Source organism: Erythrolamprus reginae, chromosome 1, assembly GCF_031021105.1.
Source record: "Erythrolamprus reginae isolate rEryReg1 chromosome 1, rEryReg1.hap1, whole genome shotgun sequence".
Lineage (NCBI taxonomy): Eukaryota > Metazoa > Chordata > Lepidosauria > Squamata > Dipsadidae > Erythrolamprus > Erythrolamprus reginae.
The window spans coordinates 24,670,778-24,690,569 of NC_091950.1; the positions used below are offsets into that span (position 1 = coordinate 24,670,778).

Below are 19,792 nucleotides of genomic sequence, written 5' to 3' on the forward strand. Positions count from 1 at the left end.
TTATTAAAAGCAAACATACACACAAACATACCATGCATAAACTGTATAGGCCCGGGGGAGATGTCTCAGTTCCCCCATGCCTGACGGCAGAGATGGGTCTTAAAAACTTTACGAAAGGCAAGGAGGGTGGGGGCAGTTCTAATCTCCGGGGGGAGCTGGTTCCAAAGGGTCAGGGCCGCCACAGAGAAGGCTCTTCTCCTGGGTCCCGCCAAACGACATTGTTTAGTCGACAGGACCCGGAGAAGGCCCACTCTGTGGGACCTAACCAGTCGCTGGGATTCGTGCGGCAGAAGGCGGTCCCGGAGGTATTCTGGTCCGATGCCATGAAGGGCTTTATAGGTCATAACCAACACTTTGACCGGAAATTGATCGGCAACCAATGCAGACTGCGGAGTGTTGGTGTAACATGGGCATACCTTGGGAAGCCCATGACTGCTCTCGCAGCTGCATTCTGCACGATCTGAAGTTTCCGAACACTTTTCAAAGGTAGCCCCATGTAGAGAGCATTACAGTAGTCGAACCTTGAGGTGATGAGGGCATGAGTGACTGTGAGCAGTGAATCCCGGTCCAGATCACACGACCTTGGGATACAGCAACGGTCGTAAGTATGAACCAGATACCAAGCCTCTGAATTTTTGATCACATGACCATGGGGATGCCCCAAAGGTTCTAACTGTGGAGAAAAGTCGTAAGTTACTTTTTCAGTGCTGTCGTAACTTTGAGTGGTCACTGAATGAAATGTTGTGAGTCGAAGACTGTCTTTATGTGAGATGAGCAGCTATATAAAGTTACTAAGTAAATTGTGCAAAAAACCTTCTGTGCACTTCGCACACTTTGATTAACATTCTTTAGAAGACACAGACATGTGAAAAGACTTAAAGAGAGGAAATTAAGGCTGAGAAATGAAACCATCGCTGCTAAGACTTGTGAGCAAGAAAGAATACCGAACGTCTCCCATGTGTCTATTTTAAGATTCACAGAATTCAACAGAGAGCTTTCTACAGTGGCCACCTGGGTGTATCTGGAAAGTTCGCCGTTCATCAGCGAACAGCATCTGACAGTTTCAAAGGAAGACTGTGTTTGAACACAGAGCCTCTAGTCACCGCAAGTCATTAACACCACCTCCTCCCGACTTCTGTAAAGCTGAGGGCAGCAATGCCTAGAATTCACACTATGGTGAGAACTTTCAAACCAAGAGCTTCAGCCATTGCACATAATTCAACAGAACTACAAGTCCCTCTGGAGAACATCCGACTGGAAAAAGTTATTCTCCTTCATTAATTTAAAACAGTTTTTAAAGCCTCATATACCAGCAGGCAGCCAGGAAGATACCTGGAGGCAGTTCTGTGACATAATTCTGCCCTACTTATAACTGCTGATACATTATTTTAGATATTCTGCCATTACAGTTCAATCATGGCCTGCCTAAAATGACAAATGTACACGTCTCCTGATTGAGCAAATGAAACAAATTAATTGCTGGACACCAAAGCACTAATAAAGTTTTCTGCCCTTTCTCCTCTGGCTCCCTCCCCTTGGAACATCTCCTCCCTATCTCCAAGGTCAGAAATGTTCCACCTTTTTAAAAAAAAGCCTTGAAGACACTGAGCACCAATGTGAATGTGGCACTTTGGAGGGGGCTAAAGGGAGTGGATAACACTCCACCTCCTCCCTGGGCATTTTTCTTCTTCCCTCCCCATCCTTAGCTTTATTTTAATTTCATTTTAAATTTAAGATCTTTATTTACTGTTTTGATTATTTATGGTGTGTGTTTTTAATCGATGTCTGAAAGCCGCCTACAGTCGCCTTTGGGGAGAGGGCCTGTGTGCAAGTTTAATAAATAAAAATATTTTCCATCCTACCCATAATTTTATGAGTCACTATCACTACTATGTTTCCCCTGCTGCCTTTTGTCCGTAAATTAAATTAATACCTCCCATAAGCCATATACTTGTATCTGTTCTCATGTTCCTCTTCTTCAAACTATTTTTGTTCTTTTTCTATGTATATGTACTAATTCATTAACTGTTGTACCACACGATTCTTGACAAATGTATCTTTTTCTTTTATGTACGTTGAGAGCATATGCACCAAGACAAATTCCTTGTGTGTCCAATCATACTTGGCCAATAAAATTCTATTCTATTCTACTTTTGTTTCTTTCTCAATAAACTTATTTTAAAAATTTAAAATAAATAAATACCTCCCAAACTGTACCATCTGAAAAAACAGCTGACTTTCCCCAAAGGAATATGAACATGCCTCTCAATTAGTATTTTTCTAAAGATATAAACCATGCTTTTCAGCAGACATACAGTATGTCACTAAACAAACTGGGGGGAAATGATATCCCACACTGCAAAGTCGACACATTGATTTGTGGCTTCTGCTCAGTCCCATCTTAACCCTTTCCACCAGATTTAAAAAGCCGCAGGTTAATGCAATTATCTTAACTCATACATTCCTATGTATTGTCTTCCCCTCCCTCACAAATGGAAACAAGGTTCTAGTCCCCCATAAGGGGGAAAAATTAACAACTTGACCCTGCAGAATCACCAAATAAGATTTCTGCCATTTAAAGATAGGAAGAATATATATATATATTACAGCTTACCTGCTTGAATTGCTCTTCGTAAGTCCAATCTCCGTGGTCCAGGACCTGGGGCTGCAACTGGGACAGGCTTTGCTGGGGGACCCCAGAATGGCCCCGTTCTTGCCCCCCTACCAGTCTGGAAGGTTCTCCTCGGTATTGCTGGGGGGTCTGTTGTTTGTGTAGAAAAGCGGCGCCGGGACTCGATGTTGCCACTGCACTGGAGCCAAGCCCTCCCTCCACCATTTCTTCTTCCTCTTCCTCGTATTCTTCCTCTTCCTCCTCGCCCAGGTCTTCTTCAAAATCGTCAACCCACTTGCCCTTCCTAAAAGGGGGAAGAGAGGATTTATAAGGAGGCAAATGTGAATACCTAAGGCAGGTTAATAAAAATGGTGACTTTTCGGTTCTAAGACATCTCCATATTTACGAACTTAATTCGTTCCGTGACCAGATTCTTACGAATAAAAGTTTGTAAGAAGAAGCAGTTTTTCCCATAGGAATCAATGTAAAAGCAAATAGGTCTACGGAGAGGGGCGACATACAAATCTAAATAATAATAATAATAATAATAATAATAATAATAATAATAATAATAATATAAATAAAATAATGCATGCGATTGGGGAAACCATAGGGAAGGTGGAGGCCCTGTTTCCTCCCAGGAGATTCCTAGAGAGGCCCTCACAGAGGCTTCTCCCTGTCTTTTGCGTCCCTGTTTCCTCCCAGGAGATTCCTAGAGAGGCCCCACGGAGGCTTCTCCCTGCCTTTTCCAGCCCTGTTTCCTCCCAGGAGATTCCTAGAGAGGCCCCACGGAGGCTTCTCCCTGCCTTTTCCAGCCCTGTTTCCTCCCAGGAGATTCCTAGACAAGCCCCACGGAGGTTTCTCCCCACCTTTTCCAGCCCTGTTTCCCCCTAGGAGATTCCTGGAGAAGCCCCATGGATGCTTCTCCTTGCCTTTTCCAATTACAGTTTTGGAGGCTCGGGTTTATAAGTAGAAAATGGTTCTTGAGAAGGGGCAAAAAAATCTTGAACACCGGGTTCTTATCTAGAAAAGTTCTTAAGTAGAGGCGTTTGCAAGTAGAGGTGCTACTGTACCTCCCTGATGCCCATTAAGCTTTAAAAACAGGCATGTTTAGGTTAAAATAATTAAATACAAAGCTGGTATTTTGCAAAGCATCTTCACCTTGCACCGCAGTCATTTGCAGCAATACCTTTTGGGCCCCAGTAAGTCTCATAAAAATGATAGACAGCATTCCAATAAATTATTTTAGGACGGATTGTACCCGCCAGGGCAGCCATTCCAGGAGTAGGCAGACTTCACATAACATAACGTAATGTGACTGCAGCCATCACAGGCTTGCCAATATTCCAGATACGCTCTCAGTCCCAAAACGCTGTTTATTCTAGCCTACAGTCAATCCTAAAGATAGCCTTTCTATTAGATGCCTGAATTACAGCATAAATTTGGGAAGGGTGGAGGGAGAGAGAGAGAGAAGGGGACCTTTTTTTATTTCTTCTTAAAGTACTGTAGCTAGGAGACAAGAAACTGCAGCCTCCCAGCACTCCTTTTTATGACTTGAATTGCGAACTGGAGGCCCAAAACTTTGGTCTGTTTTACTATTTCTGGAGAGAGGAGTGGGCTTAAAGGGAGGGGGGAGATACTATGGCCCTGCTTAGATTTTAGACACTAAACTCCTTAAGAACACCAAAAAACTAAGGTTCTGCTTCAACAGTATCGGATTCCTACCAGAACAGGGGTAGGATGGGGAAAACGCCGCACCAATAGCGGAACGGGTGATTAGCGAGCAGGCACGCGCATCAATATGAGATTTGACTTCTGCGCATGCTCAGGAAGCAAAATCTCGTGAGAGGATGCATGCGCGAGAGAGATTTCAGCAATACCTCCGGAACCGCCTTCTACCGCACGAATCCCAGCGGCCGATAAGGTCCCACAGAGTTGGCCTTCTCCAGGTCCCGTCGACCAAACAATGTCGTTTGGCGGGCCCCAGGGGAAGAGCCTTCTCTGTGGCGGCCCCGGCCCTCTGGAATCAACTCCCCCCAGAGATTAGAACGGCCCCCACCCTCCTTGTCTTTCGCAAATTACTCAAGACCCACCTATATCGCCAGGCATGGGGGAACTAAGACATCCTCCCCCAGGCTTTTATATTTTATGTTTGGTATGTATGTGCTGTATGGTTTTAATTGCTGCGGTTTTATATATGTTTTTTAATATTGGATTTGTTTTACTGCTATATTGTTTTATTATTGTTGTGAGCCGCCCCGAGAGGGGCGGCATACAAGTCCAATAAATTATTATTATTTTTTTATTATGATTAATTTTGGGCAATTCTTTGCTTCCATGCATGCGCAGGAAGCAAAAAATTGCCAAAATCTCATGCACCCGCGCATTTTCTGGAAATATTTGCTTCCTGCGCACGCACAGAAGCCAAATATCGCTCTGATATGCACGCATGCACGCTCGCCAGACGTGCGCGCATGCACGCCAGTCACCAAGTGCTGCGCGCACGTCAGCACTGGTAGTGGCGGTAAGTCCCCCCCCCCCCCTGCCTGGTTTCAACTGTCTGCTGGGGTTGGGCCCTTCAGGAAAGCCTGCTTTCAGGTCCTTCCGCTGCTCCTCCATGACAGAAACCAGGCAGCTGGTTATGGGAATCAAACTCCAACAGATCTGAAGGTTGCTAGAGCAGAAGTATCTGACTGCTGCTGAGTAAACAAAGGCATATTTAGACACACTTCACTCCCCTCAAAAGATTCTGGAAAAATAACATTCTCTCTTTCTCTCCCCCCCCCCCCACTCCCTTTGTACTTTTTTTTTTTTTAATAGCTTGGAAATTTTCAAACAAGGATCAGGAACTTAATCAAAAAGCCTAAGGCATTTCAAAACTAGCCGGACTGGTTTTGCCTTAAGAGCTGCTGGTTTTATTGTCTCCTGACCCCAACAACACCAGGGAGGGGCACAGGAGCCTGAAACACACCAAATTATCAAATTAAGAGCCAGAGCAGTCAAAAAATTAGAGATAATCTTTCTTTCCAAACATTTTGCAACAGTTCTGCGTGAGCCACAAATCAACTCAACTGGTTATTTATTTTATCCCACCCTTAGATGGGTGGGTGAATGATACTTTTTTTACTTTTGAAAAAAAATCATTAAAAACAAGAAGCTCAGAAGCTCCAAGGGTGGATAAGAGAAGAGATAAAAGCTGTAAATAAAAATTTTATGTTCCTAGATTCCAAATATATTTACAAAATCATGATACGTAGTAATAATTGAAGGAGTTCCGTGACTTTGGTTACACCTAAAATCGCAGAACCGCTGATGTTACAGGCCATAGAATTTCACAAAGAAAGAAATGTTTCGATAACAGTTCAGGTTGGGGGGAGGATATGTTGTGTTGTGTTGTGGTGTCTGTCTTGTAGGACTTAGGCACAATATTTAAACAAACAAATACGTATGTAGCAAAAAGATGGATCATGTACTGTCTTATTTTAATGTTTATATAATAAAATTTATTTTAAAAAAAACACCAAGAAGCTCAAATTTACAAAATGGCTGCTCCCTCATCTGAGGCAAGAGAGATACCATCCAAGTGAAAGCAAACCCTTGGCTTTCTATCCAAGCCCAGAAAGTTTGTGAATTACATGTTTTAGCACAAGAATTACAAGGTAGCACATAATAGCTGTGCCACAACCTTTCATTCGATTGTCCCTGGAAAGTATAAAGCAGTGATGGCGAACTTGTGGCAGCGACGGATTAGGTCCCACAGAGTTGGCCTTCTCCGGTCCCTGTCAACTAAACAATGCCGTTTGGCGGGACCCAGGGGAAGAGCCTTCTCTGTGGTGGCCCCGACCCTCTGGAACCAGCTCCCCCCAGAGATTAGAACTGCCCCCACCCTCCTCGCCTTTCATAAACTCCTTAAAACCCACCTTTGCCATCAGGCATGGGGGAATTGAAACATCTCCCCCGGGCCTATACAGTTATGCATGGTATGTTTGTGTGTATGTTTGCTTTTAATAATGGGGCTTTTAGTGTTTCTTTTAAATTATTAGATTTGTTATATATTGTTTATTATTGCTGTGAGCCGCCCCGAGTCTACGGAGAGGGGCGGCATACAAATCTAATAAATAAATAGATAAATAAATAAATCTGAGGGCACATGAGACATTAATAATAATAATAATAATTTATTAGATTTGTATGCCGCCCCTCTCCGAAGACTCTATTACCCTATTTCAACTCCAGCACTCACATGTGCACTGGTCAGCTGATTTTCAGCCTTCTTTTCGGCCGTTTTCACTCTCCCCAGGCTTCAGGAAAGACTTCTGAACCTTGAGGACGGCGAACAATGGCCCAGTGGGCCTACCGGAAATCTGGAGGCTTCAATGAGGCCTATGCACATATGTGGCAGGGGGGCAGTGCATGGCGGTTGTGTGCGTGTGTGGCGGGGCAGCACAGGGCGCATGTGCACAGGAGGAGGACATTGCATTATGGGTGCAGGCCCGCTCGCTAATCACCCGTTCCGCTATTGGTGCAGTGTTTTCCCCACCCTACCCCTGTTCCAGTAGGAATCCGATACTGTTGAAACAGAACCTTAGTTTTTTGGTGTTCTTAAGGAGTTTAGTGTCTAAAATCTAAGCAGGACATAGTATAGTACCATAGTAAAACAGACCAAAGTTTTGGGCCTCCAGTTCGCATCCTTTTGGCACCCGAGCCAAAAAAGTTTTGCCATCACGGATATAAAGTCTACTGTTGGACATCTGACCGTGGATGGGCAAGGACAAAAAATTACATTTTAGTTTATTTTACTGAACATTTATCTAGCATTAAAAATACACTGCTCAAAAAAATAAAGGGAACATTTAAAAAACAGATTTTAACTTCAAGTAAATCAAACTTCTGTGAAATCAAACTCTCCCCTTAGGAGGCAACGCTGATTGACAGTCAATTTCACATGCTGTTGTGCAAATGGAATATTCAATGAGGACATTTCATTCATTCAGATTAGGATGTGTTATTTGAGTGTTCCCTTTATTTTTTTGAGCAGTGTATTTCATAGGATTCTTGTCCAATCACGCATAGGTCACATGAAAAAATAGAATTTGGTTGAAAAAGCAGACATCTGAAAAGTCTCTGGGGTACTGATTTCGAAGGGGATGGGGATGCCAAAAAAGCAACATGGTCACTGCTTGTTGTATAAAATGAAACTCTACCCCCTTTTTGATAAAGCCTGTGTCATAGGAGTGATGGCCATAACAAAGGGGCAGCAGGGCTTTGATCACACAGATGCCATCTTGACTTTTTGACAATGAGCTCCCCTCCCCCACACTCCTTCATCCATGGCACAAGTCATGTGAGCCTCCATGATCTAAACCAGTGGTTCTCAACCCTTCTAATGCCACCACCCCTTAATACAGTTCCTTGCGCCAATTCTCCCAACAGAGCTTTAAGCTGATTGGCAGGAAGGTCAGAGGGACCCCACCACTATGAACGCCTGATTGGTTGGATTGTAAAAATATGTTCAAGGCGCCAGAATAGAAGCTTTAGTTCCTAACACCATGGGGAATTTGTCTTTTCCCGTGGTCTTAGGCGATCTCTGTGAAACGGTCATTCGACCCCCAAAGAGGTCCCGACCCCCAGGTTGAGAACCACTGATCTAAATGTTTGAGCCCCTTATGAGGACACTAACATAACGTCAAGAAGTGCTGGATGGACCTCAGACAAGACTTACATGTCCTCTTCTTCTGAGCCTATGTCTCGGGGGTATTCGCCATCTTCCTCCTCCTCTTCCTCATCCTCCTCTTCCTCTACAAGCTCTTCTTCTTCCTCTGAAGAATGGGTCTCCTCTGACCCAACTGGGCTGGATGACTGCCTGAGGCCAGCCGCAGCTGCCCGCATAGCTGCCAGGGCTGCCATCTGTGCCCTCTGGATCCGGGCAGTGTCAGATTCTCCCCCTTCCTCAGAGGGAAGAGGGTCGTGGCTGCGGCCACGGGGCAATGCTGTGATGCCAGAGGCCGGCAACATGGTGATTGGATTTGGTGCAGGGAGGGACAAGGGATTGCCCTGCGGCTGGTCCTGTTGCTGCCGCGCCTCCATCTCTTGCTGCAGCCGGGCACGCTGTTGGCGCTGCAGGTTCTCCATGACGGCCTGCAGCTTCATGGCTCTGCCTGCAGGGGGCAGTGTCCTGGCAGAGGAAGTCAGGGGGACAGAGCAAGGCTCCAGAGGGGAGGAGCCTACGCCTTGCACAGGAATGGGAGGGGCTGTAGAATAGCGGTCAGTCGGGGTCAGCGCCGTGAGGAATGCTGGGAGATGCCCTCTGCCCCAGAAGTTCTGGGAAGGGCAACCACTTTAAAAAGAGTTGCAAGACTGCACTGTCTTGTGGGTTAGGGAGAAGCCCGTGGCACCAATAGCCACTTCCCAAACGGCGGCTCTTTCCACAGAGGACAACAGCAAGTCAATTTGTACAGAAAGGGATTTGCAGAGATATTTTTTAAAAAGGCTATTCAAATACCATGATGCTTTAAAAATTAGCCGTGATCCTGAAGTTCCAGGTCCACGTTCTACACAACCACGTTGCTTTGCGCCAGCCTGAACTGAAGCTTAACCCTGTTCTTTTGCCACGTTTCTTTCCATCCAAGGTGGGCTTAGGGGCAATCTGCAAACTCTGAGTTGTCCACCTCTTCTTCTTCATCTAGGCATCAGTGAAAAACCTGTCTTTTTAAAAAGTAAACACAAACATAGACAGAGAAAACATTAGGACGGCAAGGGCTAAAAACTTGACTTTTTAACAAAGGCTAATTTACCCAAATACAGTGGTCCCTCAATTTTCGAGGGTTCGAACTTCGTGAAACGGCTATACCACGGTTTTTCAAAAATATTATTAAAAAAATACTTTGCGTTTTTCCCCCCCTGTACCATGGTTTTTCCCGCCCGATGATGTCATACATCATCGCCAAACTTTCGTCCGCCTTTAATAAATATTTTTTTAATAAACTTTAATAAATAAACATGGTGAGTAATAATCTAAATGGTTGCTAAGGGAATGGGAAATTGCAGTTTAGGGGTTTAAAGTGTTAAGGGAAGGCTTGTGATACTGTTCATAGCCCAAAATAGTGTATTTACTTCCGCATCTCTACTTCGCGGAAATTCGACTTTCGCAGGAGGTCTCAGAACGCATCCCCCGCGAAAATCGAGGGAACACTGTATAGGAACTATACAAAATATAACTGTTGATCTCATAAGGTGTGTTTTATTGAAGTAGCTCCTCCAATGCCTGTCTATAAAAAGACAGATCGAAAATGGATTAAAAATGGTAGATATAGAAGACAGAACAAGAAGAACCCATTAGGGTCAGAAGCTTCAATCTGAATCATATGGAAATTAGAAATACCATGCCTGAAGCCAACTTTATCAATAAGATGCTATAAGCATCACATACCCACAGACACATGTATGTACATATAATACACTAATAAACACAAGCGGAATCTATTATAAAAAGGGGAACAACACTTTTTAAAAAACAAACAGGAAGGTAGGAAAGGGTTTTACAGCTTTTGCCAGCAAAAGCTTTGATCAGAAGGGAATGGTGGTGCAATTTTCTAGACAATGTCCACAGTTAATGATTGTGGCTAATAACCAACCCTCTACCTCTTACAAAACCTACCGCAAAATAAAGCGCATGTTCACACAGTCACAAACAATAAATTGTATCTCTACTGATCTCTCAGGAGGCATCGGCCCCAATAATTGTGGAAGGTCTTAAGCATAAAACGTATCAGGAAAGACAATGAACTCAATCTGTATAGTCTGGAGGACAGAAGGAAAAGGGGGGACATGATCGAAACATTTAAATATGTTAAAGGGTTAAATAAGCTCCAGGAGGGAAGTGTTTTTAATAGGAAAGTGAACACAAGAACAAGGGGACACAATCTGAAGTTAGTTGGGGGAAAGATCAAAAGCAATGTGAGAAAATATTATTTCACTGAAAGAGTATTAGATGCTTGGAACAAACTTCCAGCAGACGTGGTTGGTAAATCCACAGTAACTGAATTTAAACATGCCTGGGATAAACATATATCCATTGTAAGATAAAATACAGGAAATAGTATAAGGGCAGACTAGATGGACCATGAGGTCTTTTTCTGCCGTCAGTCTTCTATGTTTCTATAAATTTATTTACTCTGTAAATTTGCATGAGCGCCTCTCTTCAATTCTGCCTGGTGGCTAACACATATTTTTTTTAAATGTAAATGTTGATATAAAAACAGTAGGTAACCCACAGTAAAACATATGCTGTTACAAAACAATAATTCTTCAGTTCACGCAAAGCAGAAAACACCAACCAGATTCCATGATTATCCTGCCCACAAAGCCTGAGGGAACAGCCAGGTTTTTAAGCTCTTCCAAAAGGTAGACAGAGTTAAATTACTATACTTTAAGAATTCTCACTAGCCTATTTGCCAGACATAACCACATTACTATTCATAGTCTGATGCCCTAATAGATGGGGGTGGGGGGAAGAGAAAGAGGCAAGAACAATTTTCCCTAATTTATATGTGGGTCACCTAGACCTTAAGATTCTTTTGCCCCTGGCAACCAAAGCTTATTACCGTATTTTCTAACATCCACCAAAACTTCCCACAACGCCTCTGAATACCGCAGGAAAGATCACCATCTCTCTAGGAAAAGGAAATATTCTGGTATTATCTGCTCCAATGCCACAGCGCTCTCTTTAACAGAAGGGGGGGGGGATGAGCAAAAATTAAGATTCCCATGGACAGAACCTGCCAACAAGACCATGCATGCTTTTCCTAAGAGCCCCCAAGCTCGTTCAAACTTGCTTGGTTTAATGCAGTCATAATATGCGTGGCATTTTCACCGAGACTTGGAAGAACAGCTAGAAAACTGAGAGGGATCCTCCCAGACATAGTCAGAGACAAACTGCTAGACTCATTATTTATGCTTTATTCATTTTTTTAAATCTGCAATAACAATCCTGCACTGTAAAGGTAAAAGTTCCCGATACATGTGCGTTCCTGACTTTAGGGGGCGGTACTCATCTCCTTTTTTCCCTTCAGGTGCTGAATGAGCGTGTGTGTGTGCTATCGCACATCCGCAAGTGCCCACACCCATAATCCAATGCACGGAAAGGACAAGAACAGCTTCCCCTGCACCCCGGAGACCCTCTGGAGGCTGGAAATGGCCTGTTTCCCAACTTCTGAGGGGCCCAGTAGGCTCATGTTTCTCCCTCCCCAGGCTCCAAAGGCTTCCCTGGAGCCAGGGGAGGGTAAAAATGTTCTCCCCCATCCCCCCGGAGGCTCTCTGGAAGCCAAAAACGCCCTCCCAGAGCCTCTGTGCAAGCTAAAAATCAGCTGGCCGGCACATACATGCATGTTGGATCTGAGCTAGGGCAACAGCTCATACGCCAACAGATATGTATCTGTGGGCCACCTGTGCCGTGGGTTTGCCATCACTGGCCTATATCAATGATGGCAAACGTATGGCATGCGTGACACAGGTGGCAAACAGAGCCATATTTATTTATTTATCGGATTTATATGCCACCCGAGGACTCGGGGCGGCTTACAATATATAAGGCAGGGGTCCTCAAACTTGGCAACTTTAAGACTTGTGGATTTCAACTCCCAGAATTCTCCATCCAGCTATGCTGGATGGAGAATTCTGGGAATTGAAATCCACAAGTCTTGAAGTTGCCAAGTTTGAAGACCTCTGATATAAGGGAATTTAGAATTACATCCTAAATCCAATTAATTTGAGTTCATGATCTAAAAAAACCTAAAAACCAATTAAAAGACCCTCATAGCCGTTCAGTCAACAAGCTCACAATGCATTCGTAAGCTTTGCAGCCAGGTTTCTCACACCTCAGCCCATTTCTTCTGCAGACAAGAAAGCTTTCCCTGAAGGCCTCTGCAGCCGATAACAGAGTCCCAGATCGATCCAGACCTCTGCTATTGGCTACAGAGGCCTTCAGGCCCTCCTGGCTGCAGAAGAAACAGGCCGAGGTATACAGGCCTGGTTGCAACTATCTGAATGTAAGAAGTAGGGTAGCTCCATTTCATTTTGTTTCCAAACTTCCAATTCCCCGTCCCCAGGCTTCAAGAGGCTTTCTTAAATCCTGAGGAGAGCAAAAAACAGCTCAATGGGCCTACCGGAAGTGAGGAGGCTTCAGTGAGGCCTATGCGCATGCGCATAGCAGCCGCATGGGGGGGAATTGTGCGCATGCGCAGGGCATTGCATTACGGGTGGGGCACATGCGCACGCACATTATTTTTGGCACCCGAGCCAAAAAAGGTTCGCCATCACTGACCTACACTATTATTAGGCAGCATGAAAAAGAGGCTTGGATCCAACTCTCAATCTCTCCAATTTAATAACTGCAAGACTTTTAGTGCGTAGCGCAGTGATGGTGAACCTATGGCATGGGTGCCATGCCACAGGTGGCACACAGAGCCATACCTGGTGGCATGCAAGCCGTTACCCTAGCTCAGCTCCAATGTGCATGTGTGCGCCAGCCAGCTGATTTTTGGCTCACCTGGAGGCTCTAGGAGGGCATTTTCGGCTTCCGGAGAGTCTCCAGGAGGATGAGGGAGGGCATTTTGGCCTCTGGAGCCTGGGGAGGGCAAAAAACGGTCCTACCGGTCCTACCAGAGTTTGGGAAATGGACTGTTTCAGGCCTCCAGAGGGTCTCCGGGAGGGGGGGGGCAGGGGAGGCCATTTTTGCCCTCCCCAGGCATTGAATTAATAATAATAATAATAATAATAATAATAATAATAATAATAATAATAATAATAATTTATTAGATTTGTATGCCGCCCCTCTCCACAGATCTATGGGTGTGGGCACTTGTATATGCGCAAGAGCACACACAAATGTGCTTTTGGCACCTGGGAAAAACAAGGCTCGCTATCACTGGCAAAGTGGGCTGAGGCTGAACCTTCTTCTATCAATTCCCAGTTTCTGAGACAGCCTCCACTCTGAAAAGTTGCCATTCTAAATCTCTAAAAATTGCTCCAAGCTGGAGAATGTCAGTATACACCACACTGGAGAATGTCAGTATGCTCCACACTCCCTGGAGAAGGGAGATCGGAGGGGACCACCAATTTCATTAGCTCACAAAAAAAGATCAAATCTTCCAGGGAGTTGGAAGAAGAGAAGGGCCACAATTGAGAAGATGCTTCTCAGGTGATCCTCAAACTGCCTAATTCAAATAGCTGTTTTCCATTTACAGCTAACTCAATAGATCTGGAAACTCCAACCCACCCCACCCAACTTAAATTTAACAGACAGCCCTGCCCACCAACCCTGTTCTCAGTCTCCTTGCGAGGCCCTCACCCATCAAATCCCCTTTTCTTCTCAACTGCCATGGAACCTTCACCAAGGCAAGCGTTTTAATGACATCAGAGGAAGCAGGAACCAATCAGGAGACCCGTAGTGGGCACGGTCTCCAATTCCTTTGGGTGGCACAGCGCAAAGGAAGGAGCCAAAAATGATGCCTATTCTGGTTTCCATGCCCTGAAGGGAGAAAAGGTGTGAAATGTGCACTTAAAAAAGGACAACGGAAGATGCCCCCAAAAGGAATACAGGTAGTAATCTGTGATTTACACCCACAATTGAGCCCGAAATTTCTGAGCCATTTGTTCCAGGTGTTTTGCAACCTTGCTTGCCCACACCTGACTCACTGGTCCCCAAACTTGGCCACTTTAAGACTTGTGGACTTCAACTCTATGCTGGCTGGAGAATTCTGGGAGTTGAAGTCCACAAGTCTTAAAGTTACCAAGTTTGGGAACCACTGTATTACTGAAGTTATTAAATCCGTAACACGGTTGTTAAATGCATCTGGCTTCCCCATTGACTTTGCTTGTCAGAAGGTTGCAAAAGGGGATCACATAATCCCGCAACATTGCATTAACATGAGTCAGTCGCCAAGCATCCGAATTTTGATCATGTGACCGTGGAGATACTGCAGTGGTTGTTAAGTGTGAAAAGCAGTCATGGCTCACTGTTTTCAGTGTCATCATAATTTTGAATGGCCACTAAGTCAACCATTGTAAATCAAGGACTATTTGTACAGTTAAAAACTCCGAGAATAATCTCATCTCAGTCATAAAAAGTCTGAGTCCCGGAGAGGGGTGGCATATAAATCCAATTAATAAGAATAATATGGAAAAAAAAGAAAAGAAATAAGTTCTCACGCCCTACTTTTGTTTTGTTCGTTTTACTTATAACTTTGCATGGGTCTTGATATTTCAGACCTCAAAAAAAAAATAAATCCCAGAACATAGAAACTAACACTAATAATTTTACATTCACAATATCACAATATGTGTTTTTTTATTCCAATTGCCATGATATATTTTTATATTACGGAAATTTTCAAGAACTGAATATTATTAACATCAGTCCAGTAACCATGAGGGAGCATTACTGAAGAGTAATTGGTGTGGGTGTATGTATAGATAATTGAATAGGTAAATTGCAAAAATGGTAGGCAAACAATAAATATCAAATATTTCAATTCTTGTGAATTTAGTAAAATATGTGCCTGGCTTAGATTGGTAACATGTTGTAATAAAGAAAAAAAAAGGCATATGAATTGTCTATCTCTGTCTCAAAATATGTAATTTCAAATGCATTAAAGCATGAGAAAAATATATTCTCTTTCTGCTGTATGCAATTCATGTCTAGAAATTAATGAATTATGTCTTCACGTTTTCTCCCAGCTGACCCCCTTATCAAAAATATTTTAGTTCCCCACCAATGCCCCTTCAAACTATAGAGCCAATTCTAGATGTAAACAAGGATATAACAGTTGTCAAAGTTAGAGAAAAAGAAAAAAAAAGAATTCAAGAAATGGCTGATATAGGACCTCAAAAGGCAGCCTCATCTAAGCTTTGTTCTGGCCCAGAGACATTAAAGCTTTATTAATCTGGAAAGCAGCAGAAAGTGAAACAAAGGGCAATTTACAGCAGCCTGTTAGCTAAGCAAAAAGAGGCGGTGGGATTTTTCTAGTTAGTGCCCTTATTATCATCCTAAGGATAGGCAGAAATAGTGAGTTATGTGCACAGAACAGGCAGCAAGGAGAAAGGCTTCTCTCTTAAAGCTTGGGTGTATCTTTGGGTAAATTCTATTATCTGTGCTGCCAATCAATCCCCCAAACACAAGACGTGAAGCTGTCCAGATCCCAAATGTTTTTCGCATGCCCTCTATTTTTTCCATGCACAGGCTTGAAATTTAAGACTCTTAATTCCTTGGGCAGAATTCTCTGTCAAATGAAGATAATAGCATAAGGTTAATCAGATTTTCAGATTTCTCCTTCCCATCTGGGAAGCATATTCTAAATTCAGCCTAGGAACAGGAGCTATTTGAGCTATATGTGGTGATGTACTTTTACATATGGAGCACATTCACGGACTGGAGCAGATGTGGGCCATAGAATGGCATCCCGTGCAACATAGTTCCCTCTAAGCTGAGCAGTGAGCAATCGCTCACTTAAAAATCATCATCAACTCAGAGTTTTCCAAACCTGCCCAGAAGCCGAGAGGGAAATTTTATTATTATTTCTGTGTCGCCCAGTCCCGAAGGGACTGCCGCTCAGACACTATACTTTTTCGCCCACCCCAAAAAAAATTTAGAGAGAACACTGCCGTGCAATGGATTTAATTTTAATATCTGGTAAGAAGAACAAGCCACAGTAGATGCACAGAGCTAGGAATTAAAACTGACTTCCTGAGTTGTAATGAAACAAAGATAATGTGGTACAATCAGCCAGTTACAATTAAGAAGTCCATAAATGAACTAAATATTATTTTTATGAGACTGATAAATGAGATGAAGTAAATTGACATTGATCATTTAAAGATATTTGGGGGGTTTAAAAAAGCTGCTCAGCTTTTTTCATTGCCTCTAGCTCTCAATAAACTTCTGTATACCACCTACAGACTCTGTAGCCTGAGTGTATATTTATCTATGAGATTATGTATGTGTGTGCACGCATTTGCACCATGCCAAATTTTGCAATGGTGATGACCTTGACTACGTGTTACTAGTCACTCTTATAAACTTTTTCAACTCATAAAGTACATTGGGGGTAAGGAGGTCTTGCATACTCATTAACATCATCAAGCAGTTTCAATATTTTGTCACCCTTTAGTGAGCAGCAGGGTAAAAAGAACAAAGGGGGGACTCCACAGGCTGGATTCTAAATAGCTGGGGGTCACCTTTTAACTTCTAGACCTAGACTTTTGTAGGAGAGCAGAAACAGTATGTCTGGGCCTAAAGCTGTCTTGGCAGAGGCAAAATCATTGTCTATCCAAGGAGCTAGGCCTTAGTGATCACAAGCAGCAGAAGCGACATAATCTTGCACGTTTCAGGATTTTCGCTAGTTTGCAAAAGATTCAAGTGATCTAAATTCCAGAGAGAGCCCTGAAACACCCTAAATTACCTCTCACTCAGCTAGAGAGAAGCTTGTAAAAGCCAGAAGTGAGAAGAAAAATCCAAGTCCTCAATCGTGTTTTTCAGCTTTTTTTTTTTTTTAAAGAGATCAAACTAGTAATTCCTGCAAAGTCAAATCAGAGAGATAGCTCAGCAGTAAGGAGAAATATAGCCACAGGATGCAGACAAAAAATATTGTACAGTATAACAAAGTTAAAGGGTGCCTTCATTTAAATGCGATATTTCCAAAACCATTTCTTCCCATGCGGGTTAAATAATCCACAGGTAAGCCTGATAGGTAGGCAAAAGATAGGCCCTGCATCTTTGTATCGTACATTGATCCAGTTGGTGCCTCCAAAAGTCAACACAACGGGATCTCTCAGCTCACTCTTGTTGCATTAGACACACACTAGTGTGCATGCTTTCATAGTTAGTGGTCCATTCACCACTTTGACCTTGAGTCCTTCTAAACAGATATTACAGAAAGGGGCTTGAAGGTGAACTGGCCCAAGGTCTAAAAAGAGGCTCACGCTACTCTAATACACCCTTTTTATTAAATATTATGTTCCATTTTAAACATTAAATGGGGGGGGGGGGGAGGTGTGTTGCATAGAACACTGTTTCCCAACCAACTTGAAGATATCTGGACTTCAACTCCCAGAATTCCCCAGCCAGCAAATGCTGGCTGGGGAATTCTGGGAATTGAAGTCCAAATACCTTCAAGTTGCCAAGGTTGGGAAACAGGCATAGAAGGTGCCTCCAACCTGAATACAGATACAGATAATACAAATATTAACCCCATATTGCTTGGTTAGTAAGTAAAGTGCTGTCTTAAAACTACACCTACCAAGTGAGAGAGACTTTTCTGAATAAACAGGCTGTTAATGGCACGGTATCTTTACATAAAGATTATTTCTGGGTTAAGGTGGAGAGACCTGGAACGTTAAAAAAGGGGAGGGGGGTACAAGATAAGGGCAAAAACATTCTAGGCCACTCACAACAGCTTGCAATACTGTATTGAGTTACAGAAATACACAACGCAGCCTTCTCAACGAGATCCATTAAACGCGTGTGTAAAATCAACCTAGTCCTAGAACAATCCAACCGGGGAGGGGGGGAAGAGGGGAAAAAGTCGCTAAACGAGCCATACAAATGTTAATTGGGGGGTGGGGAGGCGAAGCTAGCCAAAAATGGATGACTTTTAAAGACGTAGTTTAACTTTGCAACTGTCTTTTAAAAAAACAAACACCTCAGTTTAAAATGGAATCGCAAAATTAACTGAGAAGCGTGGAATTTGTCAGCTTGCTCAGGAAAAGGGACAGCGAGGGACTCATTTTTGCAATGGGGGGGGGAGAAAATACACGAAGGAGAGCTTGCCCGTCGCCTCCTCCCCCCCATCGATTTCCAATATACAACCCTGGTTTTCTCTCCCTCTTTTTTAAAGTTAAAGTTAGAATCCGAGGGTAGTTAAAAAAGAAAAGCCGCGCGGCTGAGGCGACGCCGAGCCTCTCGCTCAACCCGCAAAGCGCATTACATTATTAACTTTATTTAGCCATTTATTTATATCGCCCTGCTCCCTCCTTCCTCCCCCCCCCCTCAAAATAAAATTCCCTTCTTTGGGAAAGGCGAAAGGAGGGGGAAGCTCGGGAAGCTCTCCTCAAACGCCAACAATTTTGTTTTCCAGATTTCAAAACACACACACACAAACACACATCCATAGTCCCAGCATGGAGCCATTTGTGCATTAAAAAGACACACACACACGCATTATAGAGAAGAGCGGATTGCTCATTGCGGTGGCTAGTTTACCTTGCAGAGAGGCAAGCGAGGGGAGCTTCATTTTTTTCCCCCTTTCTGGGCTGGTTCCTTTTATTCCCCCGCCCGGATCCCGATCTCCGATCCAGCTGGGCCGCTCCGTTCCCCACGCGCGATGCTGCTTCCCTTTCGATCTTCCACAAAAAGGATCCTCTCCTCCTTTTTTCTTTTTCCTCTTTCTTCTTTTCCTTCCTCGCTGCGGCGTCCTCCCTCCTCCCCCTTTCTTTCCCTTCCTTCCTTTTTTTAATTGCGTCGCTTTTAATGCCGCCTCCCTTATCTGGCTTGGATTAGTAAGTTTCCCTTTACGAGCGATTGCATGGCCTCCTCCTCCTCCTCCTCCCTCGGTGCCTAAGGCGTGCACAGAGCTGGATAGACAAATCATAGGATGACAAAATAGCAATCAGATGCAAATTCCTAACCTCTGAATCAGGACCCAGCCATAAGAGAGGGTTGGGTCCTGCCCTGCTTTAAGGGAGCGTCGTTCAATTCCTCTGGACGGAGGAAAACGTGGGCCAGAAACCATGCGCTGGCAAAGAGACACTCTTTGCACGTTTCAGTCCCATTGGACACCAACCCTTTTTGAATAATATTTATTAATTATTAACATTAAAAAGGGGAAACAAACATAACAATAAAAATGACATAATACATAGTATAGTGTGAAATTAGTAGTATATAATAATAAATATGTATATTTATAATCAAAGTGTAAATAAATAATGTAAATAATATGGAGCAAGAAAATGAACAAAAAAAGACACAAAGAGATAGAAAGGGGAATAGGGGAAAGGAGAGGAAGGAAAGAAAGAAGGGAGGGAAGAGTGTCTGCAACTTAGCTAACACTTTAGAGTTGTACCACTGGGGTGTGAAGGGGTGGTAGGTGTAAATAGTCCTCGGAGAGGGGCGGCATACAAATCTAA

The 19,792-nt window shown here is 43.6% G+C and overlaps 1 protein-coding gene across 2 annotated transcripts in view; it reads right to left on the reverse strand.

Annotated features, from left to right (window-relative positions):
• Positions 1–19,213, reverse strand: part of ARID3A (AT-rich interaction domain 3A) — a 118,516-nt gene extending 99,303 nt beyond the window's left edge. The window contains exons 1-3 of one of the 2 annotated variants that reach the window (XM_070732688.1): positions 18,867–19,213; positions 8,334–9,312; positions 2,615–2,915 (exon numbers count right to left, since the gene is read on the reverse strand). In XM_070732688.1, coding sequence (XP_070588789.1) covers positions 2,615–2,915; positions 8,334–8,761 — 729 coding nt within the window. In that variant the 5' untranslated portion in view covers positions 8,762–9,312; positions 18,867–19,213. Of the gene's footprint in view, positions 1–2,614; positions 2,916–8,333; positions 9,317–18,866 lie in introns of both variants that reach the window. The other variant, XM_070732680.1, reaches the window with a different exon arrangement.
• Positions 19,214–19,792: the final 579 nt, after the last annotated feature.